General features: G+C 44.8%; 1 protein-coding gene across 2 annotated transcripts in view; it reads right to left on the reverse strand.

Moving 5' to 3' along the window:
* The window catches only part of plxna4 (plexin A4), a 198,880-nt gene that overhangs the window by 59,031 nt on the left and 122,515 nt on the right, over nucleotides 1-17,334 (reverse strand). For both annotated transcript variants that reach the window (XM_040175345.2, XM_078100305.1), the window contains exons 6-9: nucleotides 9,029-9,152; nucleotides 6,252-6,405; nucleotides 3,850-3,949; nucleotides 3,515-3,629 (exon numbers count right to left, since the gene is read on the reverse strand). In XM_040175345.2, coding sequence (XP_040031279.1) covers nucleotides 3,515-3,629; nucleotides 3,850-3,949; nucleotides 6,252-6,405; nucleotides 9,029-9,152 — 493 coding nt within the window. The remainder of the gene's footprint in view (nucleotides 1-3,514; nucleotides 3,630-3,849; nucleotides 3,950-6,251; nucleotides 6,406-9,028; nucleotides 9,153-17,334) is intronic.

Here is a 17,334-nt window from a genome sequence, read left to right on the forward strand (position 1 = left end):
CTCTCTCCATCAATGACATATTGTTTTCTTTCACCTCATCCCTGTTTCTCTGTCACGCTCATACTTTATCCCGCCTTCCTTTATTTTTCTCTCTAAAGCCGGCACGTGTTGTTCGGCCCTTTCCAGCTCACCGACCCTCCGCAAATCTCTTCAACTCCATCAAATCCTTCTCACTGGTTGTCTCTCTCCCCCTGCTCCTTTTGTGACTTCTTTTCTTCTCGGGGACCTACTAAGATCTGATAATTAGAGGCTGGTGGGAGGTGTGAAAGGTGGAGATAGGCAGAGTGACAGAGAGTAGGCAGCGAGGTGGGAATAGTGAATGTAAAAGCCCTTGGCACAGTTTGAAGCGAGGGACGAGGGAGGTAAGAGCGAGAGAGAGAGAGAGAGAGAGGGGCCCGTAATTAGAGCGGTGTAAGGTGTGAAGATGAAGAGGATCTTCAGCTTTCATACGCTACACGTACACACACACACACACACACACACACACCTCGTGGTTACCAAAGGCTCCTCTTTACTGGCCTCTGTTTTATCATCTCCTCCGGAGCCTCGGGCAAAGACACTCTCCCGCTCGCTGTTCATTTTCCCTCCTGCCCCTCAGCTGGCTTCTATCCTGCACATCAGCTCCCCCAAATACCGCTCGCTCTCCTGCCTGCGTCTCTGTCCTTGCCAATTTATAAAAAACTTTGAGGGTTTCTTTAATAGTTTTGGTCATCATCACCATTGGTTATGATAACCGTCTACTTGCTAAATCGCCAAGTACGGAAGGGCGATGTCGTTTTTAGATGAGAGGCCGGAATGTAAACAAACAGCATGGAGCATTTTTTTTTTAACCACTTTATTTAAAAGAAAAAAATAGTGTAGCAATTAAAAAAAACACAAGATTAAAATGTGTTCACTAGCCACCAGGGTAAGAACTTGTTTGGGTCCAGAAAATTGACTTCACAATTCTGTCTGATGTCTTTATATTATATATATTATTACATACATTATATATAATTTCCCAAAATAACTCTTCCAATAGGTCTACCTAAGCTGTAGGTTTTCTCAAAATCTGTGTGGTTTGACTTTGACTATTTTTTATTGCTCCCTATGCTCGAGCAGTTTGATGCCTTTTTGAGGCTCTTAAATCTTTTACTTACAGTATATTTTCCATAATTTTCCTCCAACTTTGTTTTTTTTCCCTCTCAGATTCGACTTCTCCCTTGTGGCTTGACTGTGCACATACTCATCTGACTCCTCAGCAGTCCCAGCTTGTGTACGACATGGATTCGTCTATGAATTGAGCACAAGCACGTCTCCCTACCATCTCTGTGCCAGCTATTAGCGACTCTTTCATAAATGATCCTCATCCAATAAATCTAATTATCCTCATCCGATGAGCAATAGGTTGCTGGTAAATAAACTCGAAGGTATTGATCACCACAGCACAAACAATATTTTTTTCTACGCGATGGTAATAGAAATTTAGCAAAAAATATGTTGGGTATCTTATGTATCTCCTTAACAGCTGAATATATTAACAAGAAGCTTAGCAACCGAAGAAGCAGAAAGCCTGCGGTTTTCATCAGACAAAGAAAACAGGAAGTTTCCTCCTTTCCTGTTGCTTAAGACGTGGCTGCGTGTGCACTTGGGATGAGGATTGCAGTTGCAAGCAGTGACAAAAATGCAGGGTAAATAAGCGTTTGTTGTGTATACAAGCACAGCCTATTCATTATAGAAAAGCAACAGTGCTGGTCAGGAATAACTTTGGGCTATTTGTTCAGCGTGACCGAGTGAAGCTGCGCGCATGGGCTTTGTCAGCGAGAGCGGCTAAGTCCTTGAGACGCGTGGAGGGCAAAGCGGGACGTGGCCTTGGTTAATGTGCCAACAGGCAAACGTCTGATCCGTGTGCCCATATCGTCGCTGGCGGATGATTAAAAAGGCACCCACTGTACGCCCGGCCATGTACTCCGTCCTGCCGTGCATACTAACAACAAGCTCAGCCAGTGGGGAGATCTGCCGGGCCTTGATCATTTGCATAGCGTTAGGGGATTATTCAGATCAGCGCCTGAAATCCCTTAATTGTAATAGTACACAAACCGTCATCTGCTGCAGAAAGAGGCCATTCCATTCCACGGGGGCAAAGTTGACTTGTTGCCTATCCTGAAATATGGCAATGATTGCGCGTGTGCCTGCATGTTCTCAAGCTTGCATGTGTGTCTAAATCATTAACAACAAGCGGTAAACCTGGAATCGGCCAGCAAATGCATGACCTTGGATTTGAGGGGTTAATTAAAAGCAAATTAAAAGTTATTAAGCCCGCAAAACACCTGCTTCTTCCGTAACAACGCGTCAAAAAGGGGACGCCATTAATGTGCTAATACCAAATCCCCGTTCGCTTTACTTACGGCTTTCTTTTAGTCAGCAACACAATACAAGAGGACTCGTACATTATTATCCTCCGTCAATATTGACGGCCAGCCTCTGAGTTAATTGGAAAAGTAAACCTGCAAAGACTCGGGCTGCGGCCTGACTAAGCAGAAGGTTCAAAAGGATAATGGAAATTGTGGAAAAAGGAAATAATATTGTCTCTGCGGGTTGAATGGCTTCGGGGAGGTGGGGGGGGGGCACGGGTGGGATAACACAATTGAGAGCAGACTGCTCATCAAAGGAGGCAATCTGGCTAAGCTCGTCCCTGTCCGCCGTGCGGCGTCTGCCAACCCAGACATGAGCACTAGTGATCTTCATCAGAGCTCACCTCGGGCGAGGATTAACACGCTACTAACTCCCCGAGAAGCCTCTCCTTGAAAACCACCAAGAGTTGATTGAGGACAGGCAGCCCAAAAAACTCTCTCACACACGCACACACAGGCTCCGTCCTTTACCTCTGTGCTCCACACCGCTACTGTGACTCAGAATAAGAGTGGGACCTCTCACGAAAGTCGACAGGCGAGGGGGGTAGGGGGGGCTGTTGGGGGCCAGTGAGTGGCTTGTCCTCTGCAGCAGAGCAGCGTAATTACGCCGGGCTCTGCGGCGACGGGAATAGAACCGGCTGCCAATACTATCGATAATTCACACGGACTAAGCTGTTGCGGGGGAACGGGGAGGAAATGGCTCCGTTTTATTAGTTCCCACTGCCCTTTGATGTGCAGTCAAGAAGGAGACATGCCAAGAGACTCGTTCCAGATGGGAGCGCTGCAGCTGAAAGGTGTTCTCGGCCCTCTTAACTCTTTTTACATGTGAAACCGAGAAAGGATCGCCATTAGCGTCACGTGGCCAAACCTTTCCTCTCAATTTATTTCACCATGTTTTATTACTGAGCCGGCGCAATAGCGGCATTAAAAACCGCCATGGGATTCTCGGACACTGGTCTCACTGGGCTACAGGTGAATGTATTTGAACCCACAGGAAGAGGTGCTCATAGAAATTGTTTTACTCACAAAGCAACAACTGCAGGGTGGGGGGGGGGGGGGGGGGGGGCTTGGTGACTGAACAAATAAACATGTCTGCACTACACCTGTGGCCTAGGACTCACCTCAGGCTTCTTGACTCGGCCTTCCTGGAAGGAACACGTGCGCGGGTCGTGGGTGCAGTCATGCCGGTATTTGCACCAGTGGCACTGGTAAGGACTGCTCACGCACGAAATACATCTAAATGGAGAGATCAGATCAGATTGAAAGGGGGTGGGGGATTAGTATTGAACAGCAGCAAAAAAGCTCAATATGCCTACTTATTCACGTATAATATACAATTTCCAACAGTTTCAGAATCAATCCTATTGTTTTAGTCAATAGGCAAGAGATTAGTATGATGACAAGCTGTCTGCTAGAGAGAAGCACTCCAGGGAGCTAGTAGTAAACACAGACTTACGACTTGTGCACACTACAGTTGTAGAAAACAAAACTGGTATTAGCGAATGCCAGGCCGGTCTCCTTGGACTTGAGATAGAGTTGCACAATCTGATGGTCACCTTGAAAAACAAACAAACAGATTACAGATAAAACAGTTAGTTTCATGCTGTGAAATAGTTTTGCATTCAGGTATGAAAGACAGAGAAAAATAATGATAAATATAATAATTGCTTTTCTTTCAAAAGTATAAATTGAGTTTCATTTTGAAACAAATAGGAGCAAAATAGCAATAGTTTCATGTCAATACTACCAATCTTTTTATTCTAGTCTAGTCACATTTCATGTTCCCATGAAGAAGAGACCACTGCACGACTGCGAGACACAGGTGCTCCGCCTGTTGCCGTGGTGAAGGCAGTGCTGTTACCTCGTACAAAGGTTGTGTTGGATTACGTTCCCCAATACCGGAAAACCTTATGAGAGACTAAAAGTTGGTGCACAAGCATTCCCCTCGGGATGGAACATTTTCCTCCGGTAGAGTCTTTGAGAGTGTCTTTGACAAGGTAAAAGGGGGAGAAGATCAAACAGTAACCGTGGGTAAAAGTGTGTGTGTGTGTGTGTGTGTGTGTGTGTGTGTGTGTGTGTGTGAGCTTGCACCTCATGTGTACATAGTGTGTCCTTTTGTCTGGCCCTAATGAAGAAGTTCATGTTTAATTCAACAGCAAATGCGCACACATCTAACTGCTCTGTCTCGACACTGCCTCTCTCTCTCGGTCTCTCTCATCATCCCTCCATCTCCACACACAGGTCTCCTCCGCTGCCTTCCACACTTGCGACTCCCTCGTCTCCCCCCGTCTCTTTCCATCTCTCTAACAAAGAAGGAATCATTCATCAATCACAGTAAAGCACAGATGACAACGGATCTGTCCTAATTAGGCCACCTAACTGTTACCTTGAGGCCTGGTAGCATCATCTAACCACCCCTCCCTCCATCTCTCTTCACTCCTCTCTCTCTTTAACCCAGCTTAGTCAAATATAGGCAAAATGTGGAATATTTTCTTCTCTCTGAAACAGGGAAAGTATATATTTGTGTATGTTTGCAGAGAGGCAATGTTGGGAGAAGCAATTCGTGTTAAATGTGCGTTAAATGTGGTTGACATGATGGCACACATCAAGCAAATGTTTTTGATTCCCCAAAGCGCCCTCGGGCACCCTGTCAGCCTTACCTATGTACACGTGTGCTGTCTCACGGAGGATTTCAGTCGTGCTCCGTGTTAGCTCATGGCCGAGTGTGTGTGTGTGTGGGTGCGTGTATGAGGCTTCACGTTGGTGCAGTGATGAAGAGAAACTTGAATATTCCTGGTTATATACAGCTGAGGCCTACAAGGTCTAACCAGCGCTGTAATTTACTTCACGTATCTTGTGTTTTTGGCTCCGATATTTACACTTCCGACACACACGCATGTGTGAATGGCACAGTGAGCATTCCTTTATATGTACATTTTGACCATAATTGATGCTTCACCATGTTTTTTCATTTTTTTCATTCATTATTCATTTGGTCCTTTTGTGGAAGTGGCTTCTTCATTATTTCAACACGAGGGCACGTTGGTGATGAAGGACGGTCTGTCTGGGGACAGGCCTTCCTAGATGGGAACTGTGTTCAATTAGAGTAGGCTTAGCCAACCACAGGGAGGGGAGAGGGAGAGCAGGGGAATCAAAAAGACGAGAAAAAAAAGCTATTTCTCCCTTTCTGTGCTTGTGGAAGGAATGTTGTCAGAAATGCTTTGGCTGTTTTCCTCTTGAAAGGAATGGAAACAGTGACATTGTCTGCGGGGAGCATGAAATCTCCCGGCACTAAATTAGCCCAAAATACTGAAATAAAAACACTTAGTTGTGCAGCTTGATATTCTCCCTTTTAACACTGAGGTTAAGTCCCATCCCTCCCTCCGGAGCACATCCACTTTGAGTGAGGCTAGAGAATAGATCCCACAGCAGCCTAATACCTAATGTTCACTCAATTACTAAACATGTCCTAGGGCAGAGCTCCAAGGCCCACCGAGTTACTGATAAACAACGAGGAAAACAAAAATTCAAAGAAAGAATGAAAGGAAAACCATCCTGCCTTGACAGATATTATATTTTTATATTTTTGCATACAACAGGTGCTCTAATTTGTATATCCAGCGGTTGATGGCAGTCACGTTTTATGGACATCTGTATTAGTAATAAAAATAATGACCTTTTAAGAGATTATCGGCGGGCTTCCTCGGCATTTTCCAAGGTGTTGATGTCATGTACACAATATAAATGTTCAAATCTAACGCCCGCAGTGGGAAATCCTCCACTGGTTAGTATGTGAGTCGTGCATTTCCCCAGTTTGCGGCTTTATTGGCAAAAAGGTTACGATTCTTCCACCCTTACCTTTGTCAACAATAATCCGCGGCATTTCTTTCTCAGCGGGGGAGTAGCACTTGATCCGGTTTCCCTCCACCAAACCATTCATCTCAGCCAGATCCTCAAAGGTGCAGTTGACACCGGCAGAAAGTTCTGGCACGTTATGGGCCTCCAACACCAACTGGGAAAAGGGGGAGATGGAAGAGTGCGTTACTCATGACAGTGATAAGCAGCTATAATATTATGTTAAACATCATATCACAAGGAAACAACACGTAGGTGGAATCCAGTTAAGTTTCAATGGCTTCCCATTGGTAGCAGCACACAGTAGAAAAAAGAAAGCTTAGAGCCAATGTGCACTTTGAAACAGAACAGGAGGAAGCGGAATAACAGCTGCATGTTCTGCACCGCGTAACGATCCCTGTGCAGGGCGCTCACAGGCTGAGCGAGCTCCTCTGGGACTGAATGACAAGTAAATATATGAATAGCCATCAGATGCATCCTGGCCGGACATTAAAATAACTGCAAACACTGACATTGTTGTGCAATTGATGAGCTTTATGGATCTACAGTAACATCCCATCTCTCTAGCTCAGCGCGTCTCAGTGGCAGAAAGTAAGAAGAATGATAGAAGCAGAGAGTCAGGTTAAGTGGATGGGTGAGGCGACGAGAGGGTAGAAATAGCACAGCGCCACCTGAACATGCAGATGAAAGTGTACTTTTTGTGACCTATAGAATGCAAATCTTTCCTCTGCATTGGAGAAACGCTGAGTAGGTTCTCTCTGCACCGCAGCAGAAATTAGTATCCGGTGCTTCGGGAGGAAAAAAAAAAAAAAAAGATCCTGTCCTTGAATAAGACGGCATAAAAAGAGGGTCGCGGAGCAAAGTGGATTGGGATCAAGACCAAAATATACATATTGATGGAAAGGTGTGTCTGCATTGGGCCTTGCTCTGGGCATTGATTTGGGTCCATAGAGTCCATAGAACACTTGTAACGTTGGGCTGAGAGCTGCCTCGGCGGCAGAGAAGGGCTGACCTGTGCTGTTTTTATATTGCTGTTTAATGAAAAGAAGGTGGCGTGGGTTTGAACAGATACACAGCTTCCCACGTAAGACGGACAGTGCACGACCGGGCTTCCATCTCGAACACATCCCATCTCTGCTTCATTGCTTTTCCTCTCACCTTCTACTTCTACTATGGCTTTAATTTATTTTTCCTTTGCCAGACCTTGAGTTTCCTAAATTAAGTGTAGTCAAAGCCAAGTCTAGCCAGAGTAGGGCGGCATGGATATGAGTATATCTGCCATATTACACACACTATATATATTATCCTATATATAAATATAGGATAATTTCTCCTCCTCTTCCTAGACGCTTTTAATAAACAAAGAGATGATTAATTGTGAGACACTCTTTTTTTTTTTAAATGGGTCTGATTTCAGCAGTGGTCTGCCATTTGAGACTGCCTTTGTGCTTATCTTCCCAACAAATATTTAATAACACAAAGGTCAAGGAGGAGCCCCCGTCTGTCTAGCAGAAGCCTCTGCCTTGCAATCAGTTGGATGGGAGATATGTTGCAAAGCCTGCTTGCTGGGAAAAGGTTAAACACTCTCCAAAGGATCAAGTTTGAGCAACACACACACACACACACACACACACACGCACCCCATGAATATCATTAGAGTGATGCAGAGGTGTACCTCAGAAAATCAACACCTCTTGTGTGGCCCCTTAGAGCAACACGGGTGCAGAATAGTTATTTAGGCTTGACCTTAGAAAATCATATATTTTATATTCATGCACTTAGTCTCTGAGATTCAAAGGCATTTCCAATACTCCACTATATAGGAAAGGGGAGTTTAAACGTGACACCACTTCACGTGGTTAAGGTCACGGGGAACATTCTTCTGAACATCGCACAGAAACTCCCATGGCTCTTCATTTCACTCAAATGAAACACGAGCTAAATCAGCTAAATAAAAAAAACAAGATAAATAACATACAAAAGACCGTGACCCTTTATCATATCACATTATCTTCTAACAGCGTGCAGACACAGACGCCGCTGAAAAGTGCAGTACAAAAAACAAAAAATAAACAAATGTATTTCCCTGCAGGGAACTATTTGTGTTCCAAAGCTCGACAAAAAAAAAAAAACACACCACAGAGCCTCAAATCAGGTAGCTGCCTCAGAATGAAATGTCGAGGCGTGAACTGTTGCATTTAGTCACAATAGACAGAACTGAGATAAACTGTATGCGTATAATGATTGTTGACATTCTTTGGGAGCTCATTTCACCAGACAGGACAGTTAGATGCAAGGTCAGGATTCAAAGGATTCATGTTGGCAGCCAATAAAATGATGTAAAGCAGGACTACAGTCAACACGGTCTACTAATGAGTATCTGCAGCATAATTACATTGCATTACACATTAAGCTCCAGTGTGTAATATTGTCAATCTGCCAGACAGCATTTTCTCACTAGCAACACATTCAGCTAGGCTCCCTGTTTACTGCAACATGGCACAACTGAAACAAATGCTTCCTGAAGTGTTTCCTCCGTATTGAAAGGGAAATCTAATGGATCGCCTCTCATTGAAAAACGCCCTATCCTGCACATGGAACAAGAGAGAAGCATCATAATTATACTACGAGGTAATAGCATCCATTATCCATTTCAGGACTAGAATCCCAAAAGAAAAAAGGCCCCTGGCACATTTATTAAGGAGTAAAGAATGTGTAATTGCGTGAGAAGAGGTCATTGTTTGTCTTTTAGTGTAGATGTGCGTTTTCTGCCCACCTACCGTGACACTGAACTGGGACACTGAGATGTTGTTCGGGTGGACACTGAGACGCACACACTGCTTGATGTCTGACGCGAAGCGACGGGGCTCTGATGAGCGCTCGCATTTCTCCTTTCTGGTGCACCTGGGAAAAAAGAAAAAAAAAAAACACAGAAGGGGGGAGCGATATTCAGGGATAAGAGAGAGAGAGACACACACACACACACACACGCGTATGTACGCTGACGTAGTAACCCGAACCGGGTCCTACTCCTTTAAATCTGTTGGCACCTGGGGAAAAAGAGAATGTCCTGCCGCTCCGTGATGGATGGAGTTGAGACACATTTATCATATTGCCTCCCTGCCGGTGAATGGAGACTCGCTCTCCACGGGGTGGGAGCAGTGGCATTTAAAACAATGGCTGCTCTATACGTGGAAGTGGAGCCGCTCCGTTGGGGGAAGAGGTGGGCCTCGCCTTTGAAAAGCTGTCTTAATGACTGGCATTCATGGGCAATGCCAAGGGCAGGTGGAGATGTGGATGTCGGTGGGAAGGAGGTGGGGGGGGGACAGATTCCTCCCGCTCTTAATACCACAGCAGGTGCAGTACAACAGTGGTTTGGTCAGTCGGGAGGCCTGAACTCTTTGTGGCGTTTAGGAATTCACTGGTTCCCGTTCCAAGGGGATCCCTTGACTCATTGCACGGGAACTCCCTACAGGTGGGAGTCCCTAAAGGGAATGTGGGTTGAGACAACTGCATCCATTTGGCCATTATGAATTCAGTATTAAAGCAGGAGTGAGAGACAAAACACTGATGAAGCCATCAGTGTTTTGCCCTGAGAGAAATTCTGTGAGAAGTCAACCGGCCCGAAATCTGATACAACTTAAACCGTCTCCTGTTCGGCTCCCACAAACCCACACACTCGTGTTCACGTCTAATCCCGTATGAAGTTTAATCCCCTTTGGATAACAACTTTCTGTGCATTGACAACCTGGAAACACCACAGTTTCCTAAAACTCTTTGAAAAAACATGGAAAAGAAAGAAAGAGGTCGTAATGAACAAATGAAAGAAAGACTTTGGCGGCGGTTGACGTCTGAGACGCAGTAATATCTTATGCAGCACGACCGTTCTAATCCAGGATTGGAGGCATTGGAGGTGTGGGGGGGTTCGACCTGACACGAGTATTGTAAAGCTAAGCGGCCTAACGCGCCGCAAAGAAGACCGACAAAGAAAAAGAAAGGAAATAATCTGTTTGAGAGGGGGAGAGAACAGGGGGAGGGGTAAATAGGGAGAAATAAAGGGAGAAAGTAGCCCGATTTAAAAGAAGGCGACCATTGTTGGCTGTCTGTGAAGCTTTCGCCGCTAAGCTGATGTGAGTAGGGGTTTAATCGCTTCGGGTTCCTTTGTGCTTCTCTATCACTCCTGTCTGTTCCTCCTGTTCTCACACCTACTTAATAAAACCCCATTATATACGTACTCCCGGGCAAACAAACCCACGCGGAGCCCCACAGACGCACACGTTCACCTACCAACACACACTTCTTCCTTCCTTTCATTCCGTCAGGTCTGTTTTTCACACTCATGGATGGATGATAAGAAGGAGTCGGTGTTTGTGTTGCTGTGACTATCAGTGTATTGAGGTTTCTCTCTGCGATTGTTGCTCAGATTTCATGGCAAAAAGGAGAATTGCATGATTAACATTCACTGGCATATTCTGAATCATCCGTGTGACTGATTGAATTATTACAAATGAATAATAAACAGATGGGAAAAGGTTTATTCTATTCTATCAATTCCTCCCTCGCTTCCGTTCTCCCGCCAGCACAGTAAATACGGGTGGATACTCTTCTCTTCTATAATCAGCAATGGCTGCAGTGGGAGACACACAACATAACGTCAAGTGTGTATAGGATTATGCAGGGCCATCAAAAATGTTACTAACTAACAATAGCCAACAATCCCAAAATGCAATGTGATTTTTTGATGTGAAAAAAAAATACAGGTCAGCTGCCAAAAGGAACAGTGGATGAGGGAGAAGGGAGACATTTCACTGTCGAGGTTTATGACACCCCATCTGTGAGACTCGGGCCGCCTGTAAATAACAGCAAGGGGATGAGGGGATGGAAGAATGCTGATGTACGGCGACAGTGAGAAAGAAAGCACCGCAGAGAACAAGACATACTATGAGGACTTGTTAAAGTCACCCTGACAGCAAATAAAGCATTTTAGGTCAGTCTTTTTGTGTGCGAGTCCGCTTGTACAATGTTTGTAAGCCATAATTACTTCGTTGTAAATTAGCAGCCCACAAGTTTTATCACTTGTAACCAAGTTACGAGCCAACGAGAAATAACGAGGCGTCCCGAGATGATGTGTGCAACGACTAGAACTGGCATTTCTGGACCGCGGGCCTGTTGATACATGATCATTAGGAAGGGTTCGTCAATCGGCTTCAAAAAAAAAGTGGACAATTTGTTTTGCTTGTTATGCAAATGTGCATCACGCATGAAAATTCAAATCCAACAAAGACCATCAATCCGAAGAAAAGGCCTGTAATTATGACCCCTGGAGGAATCACTGCCTCCATATTCACTGTTTGACCCTTCAGCCGTACCATTGAACAACGTACGCATCTACGTGTGGGAAACAAGGATCTCATATTGTACTTGTTTGCGTTTAAGTTGTAATCTTTGTGTATTATACAAGAAGAAATATTACATTTGATTTGATAATGCTAGCCATTTGCACAATCAGCCAACAACGTTTCAATGGGTCCATCGTTCCTTGCGTCTATGCAACAGATATCAAATAACATTATTCTCTAATTACTTTTTATTGATTTTCTTTGCAAAGCCAGTTTTTAATGTACACATTTTGCAAGCAAGTGCAATTATTGGCAATACCTGGGTTGGTCATTTTGTGCAATTCTGTTTTTTCTATTTATTTCCTCAATTGAATATGATTTGCTCTGTTATTTTATTGAGTTCTTACTGTGCATTTTTAATTCCATACGGAATACTTACTGTATACCACACGTTTACTATGTAACCTTACCTGCTGCTACACACAAATGCCCCTGGGGATGAATAAAGAATACATCTATCTGTCTGTCTACGAGACAGTACGTTTCATCTGTTGGTCAAAGTCAGAAGGTCACAGACCTGCTGGGGATGATAAAATGGCCAACAGGTTGATTTATTAATTTCCGCATCCGAGAGAAACCACGCAGGGACTTTGGCTGGAAGTGGAAGGCGTTTTCTTCTCCCCGTCTCCCTTAGGATTAGACGATGGCACTGCTGCAAAACAAACCAGGTTTTCCCTCATTCGATCCAATTAGATCACTGCAGTGTCGCAGTGCAGAGCGGGCCGAGCCTGAGAAGCACACGGCATTCCAGTGGGGAATAACGCATCTTTTTCTGCAGCTTAATGCAATCCCCTCCGACAACACACTGCTTTAGAATAATACAACACGTCTCAAAGAATCATAGGGGGGTATTTCTTCAACTGGACATCCTGGTTTTATTTCATCTACTACCTGCACACGGTAGCTAAACGCTGCATTGTGTGCAATTATTTCTTCATATCACTGACACTAGCTTAATGCCCTTTTTCTGACTTAACCCCAAGTGGATGTTCATTCTGGCGTGTACACCAGATCAACACTGTGGGGAGCGTTTTACTTTAAGAAGTGCTCCCGCAGCCCGACTGAATCCCTCACAATGTGTAAACCACGCACACGTATTGATTTGGATTAATCGAAATGTCCACAACACCGTTAAGGGGAATTCATGTATCTGCTCTGGGTGGTTTTGAGCTGCGGTGGAAGGATATTAAAGATAATGCCATACACGGTTTAGCTGATGAAAGAGCCACAAATCAGAGCAAAGCACTAGATAATTGTTTTCAATTACTATCCAGACAGACGGTGAAAGGAAAAAAAAAAGATTGCTTCATTCGTCCCAATATGAAACAATCCCGCCCATGGTAAACAGCAATGAATAGACTATTTAGAGGACTTAGATTTCAAATAACAGTAAAAAAGCCCGGCGTACGCTATTTATGGCTATGTCCAAATTGTGTTCATTTGGTTAACATACACCGCTGTTGTGCTTAGCTGTTTGAGTGACTGGCAGTGACACATTATGAGAGAGTGAGCTGAATGGATTAGATTGGGCCTGAATGGAAACTAATCTGCACTCTTGCTTCTTCCAGCCTTTGATAAGCCGACACAATTCGAGTGGGACTGAGGACTGTGCAGAGAAGGATTTTACCCTCTGCAATTGTTGCTGATGAGGATAGACATTCGAACACTAAATAATATATGTGTCAACGTCAACATGCAGGCTTCAGGATGCTCAAATTAGTCCTTGCAGTTTGTGCAAACAGGCTAAAAGATATCCGTGCTAAGCAGCAAGTGATGAATGCTTCTAATAAGATCTGTCACATGCATACAATTTTCTACAAAAGTATTTCCTTTGAACTACCAAGAAACATCACTGACAAGCATTCGTTCTTTGATTTATATTTGGGGCTTGAAATGTGCAGACAAAAAACAACTAGACAAAACAACAGGGTAACAAAAGAGCCACAAAGTTCACTGCTCACTACGACAGAATGTCACCTTACAAGAAACAAACACAAACAGACACAGACAGTCTGCATTGCTATTTGAGAGGTAGCATTCCAGGCGTGATCCCTGGTGGTTGGAGCTCGTCTAGTATCAGTGGGGCGCAGGCTGCAAGGCTCAGGGGAGCGTAGAGGGAAAGAATATACTAAAGTGACGGTGCAGATGTACCTGGCCATGTGAGACTTTAAGGCTAATGCATAGCTAATGTGAGGCATGGTGAAGGTCAAACAGGCTGGGAAATGAAAGCTATTAAATTCTCCTGAAGCCAAAGTCCAGCAATCCTCAACTCCATCAAAATGCTCATGTCACTGGGGGGGAACAAATATGAGGGGGAAGAAAACACACACGCACGCACAAACACACACAAGCATCAGGGAGAAGTCAACAATTACACGCTAAAATGTCATACATGGTTGAATCTTCATGCAGTGGAATTATTAGACGTTTTAAAGCTTGTTGCCTCTATAATGCTGTTTGGGGTAAATCAATAGTCAACGAATAGTCACTCTGCAGTCCATATGCATATTACCTATATATTATTACCTATGCATCACCGCCATCCTCATGGAATCCCATACATACTGATAACCTGAAACTGTGTGTTACTGTGACCACAGCCACACATGAACACGGCGAAACACACACAAAGACACACACAGTGTGCCTCCGTGTGGTATCATTAAGAGAGGGGGCCCGCAGAGGGGAAATCCGCACGCAGGGGCCGGTGGGAGAGTCATTACCTGGCCCACTGGCCATGACCCTGTTACTCCCGTTACAAACAAACACACACACACACACACACACACACAAATGAACACACACACGCAAACACAAATAAACATCCACACAAATCGACACCCCAAAAAACGTAGAAATTGCAAAGCGGTCGCACCAAAGTGGAAACCTCTGAGCCGTCCCGTTAACGTACTACCGCCGCATGACACCGGCTGAGCGGAAAATTACACCGCTGCTGAGAGTTTGCAGGTACAAAGCTATGGTGGATACAATTATGTACACACACGCACACACACACACACACACACACACACACACACACACACACACACACACAGTGAGAGAGCCGTATTTCTTCATTTTAGGTTCCCATAGACCATCAGTCCCACTTTTGGGCAAGATTTGCTTCCCAAACTGACCCTTTCTTTGACAATGAACAGAAACCAGAAAGCGTCCGCTGCCAACAGATCGCGCAGAAAGCACGATGTAACAGCTACAATTGGAACGTCTCCAAACAGCTCAAATATCCCTGTGAATTTATTATTGCATCACACACACAATCTGAACTCAATTTAAAAACGCAAACAAAGCAGAGACAGCCACAAGGGAAAACAACGGCTTATCACTGCATCAGCAGTATTTCCGGGGATATTTGTGAATTAAAATCCCCTGCTTGATGATGTTTTCATAGCCGGTCCTGGGGAGACGGCAAAGGCCACTGCAGGGCTGCTTCTCAATGGAGGTCTCAAGTGCACTTGGCTTTTATCTTCCATATATTGTTTTATGATCTTTAATGTGTGAAGCTGCAGACAACAGCATATTACACTATCGATCCAGGGAATCAATATGCAGCTTGTGGAGTTAAGGTGTGTTTACTCACAGCAGGAGGCCGTTTGTTATTCCTACCGTACCACTTGCTATCAGAGAGAATAGGGCACTTTGAGTGTTTATAGTTTGTATCATTATTAGTGTTTTAAATATTGTGTATGACTCCCAACTTAGAATCCACATTTTACATACACAAAACATGATTAAAAAGCTTTTGCAAGGACAATATGTTTCAATAGTAAATTTATAACAATGACTTTGTGACGACATGGGTGTGAAGAACAATCAGTGAGGATTAGTGAAGACTTTTTTGTAATGAGATGCTTGAGGTGACCTAAACGAGTGCTCGCTCCCACCGGTGCTCTCTGTCATAGTCGAGATGATGCATATGCGTGTGCCGCCATATCTTCAAGGTGAGCACCTGTTCCGACGGTTTCATTTGCCCTGTTCACTGGGAGACTTCTCGTCCCGACTCACTCCTGTGAATTCCTCCCTTTCTCTCTTGACCCACTAACCGCCCGCCCTCACCGAACGGAATACATCTCCATTCCTCCTCCCTGCTTCGGACTGTCAGGCCGTCTCTCATTCATCCCCTCTGCCTCACGTCAGGCGCCGTGTCTGTTCATGCTCTGCAGGAGAAAAGCAGGACACCTTTCCCGCTGTGAGTGTTGCGTGTCCATTTTCCAGTGCCTGTGTTTCCCTGTGTTGGTGTCGGGTGGCAAAAGGTGACAGTGAGCAATGGTACGGACTTAAAGGAGGGCGAGCAGCAGTTGTGTATGTACCTGAGCTTGTGTGTTGGGGCTGTGTGTGTGTGTGTGTGTGTGTTTCTTCTCACTACGATGGTGACAGTTGAGAGGACACTGCGAGGTTGAACCCTCCGTTCCGTCCTGATGCCCCTGTCACTTCTTGGCCTTGTTCCCTTCCCTCAACCTCCCTTAGCATGCAGCAAGAGGTGGAGGCTGGCGCTGAGGGAGGGGTGAAACCAGTCATCCGTACTCAGGGGACGGCCATCCTCCCCTGGGCACAGGCATCAGAGGAAGTGCAATGGATACAACGGGCTCAAGATCAAAGAAACTACTTTGGATAAGTTTGGGGTTTCAGAGTTTTAGTGCTGGCTAACACCAAATCCAGTGCCTCTACTTGGGGATAATGGGCGGAGCGGTGTATTGTCATAGATGCAACTACAGAAAGATCAGTTAAGTCTGTGTATCACAGATAAATTGACCGTCAGATATGATGCAGCTTTTCTCATTGCTGTAACTTTCGGTTTATCATCAAGTAGGTAACATTTTAACGATTATTTATTTTAATAATCTCACAACCAACAACAACGTTTTTACTTTAAAGAGCTGAACTCACGTTAAATCTCAATCTCGCATTTGAGGGAAAAATTTATTTTCGGTATAAACAATTCCTTTCAATACCAGCAAGGTGCTTCACAGCACTGACCGCCATCTCCGAGGGTGTCGTGTTTGGTCGCCACGACCAAACACGACACCTTGGTAGCATGCTAATTGAGGCGCTGCAGTTCAATTAGCATTAGTGTGGCATTCCACAGGAGAGCACTGAGGAACCGGATGACTGTGAACACAGCCACAGCTAGCAGAGGTGCACAATGAATACATGAGAGAGGGAGGGTGAGAGAGAGAGAGAGAGAGAGAGAGGGAGAGAGAGAGAGAAAACACACAGCGGATCTGCCAATTAGCTTTTCCCCCTCTCTTCTCTGAAAAGGTTATTTGTTTGACAGCAGCGGAGAGAGGGTTGAGAAGACAAGAAGCTTTGCAGCATGACTTGCAAGTTTTACCAGCAATTTTACGTGTTCACTTTAGACTTGAATCTTTTTTGTATCGCCTTAATGAGCTTGCAGGAATTAATACTCAAGTTTACTTTCATGCACTGTTCACTTTACTGCTGTAATCTGGCAATTTTTCCTACAGGGGGATTACATTCCATTACACGTCATTTAGATGACGCTTTTATCCAAAGCGACTTACATTACATTTTCAACCCATGGCTCTTACATTTTTGCCTGGGGAGCACTTAGGTGTTAGGTGTCTTGCTCAGGGACACTTCGACATGGGGCAGGTAGGACTCGAACCACCAACCTTGTGGTTCGCAGCACACCCTCTCTACCCCCTGCG

The sequence above is a fragment of the Gasterosteus aculeatus genome, chromosome 4, assembly GCF_964276395.1.
Source record: "Gasterosteus aculeatus chromosome 4, fGasAcu3.hap1.1, whole genome shotgun sequence".
Lineage (NCBI taxonomy): Eukaryota > Metazoa > Chordata > Actinopteri > Perciformes > Gasterosteidae > Gasterosteus > Gasterosteus aculeatus.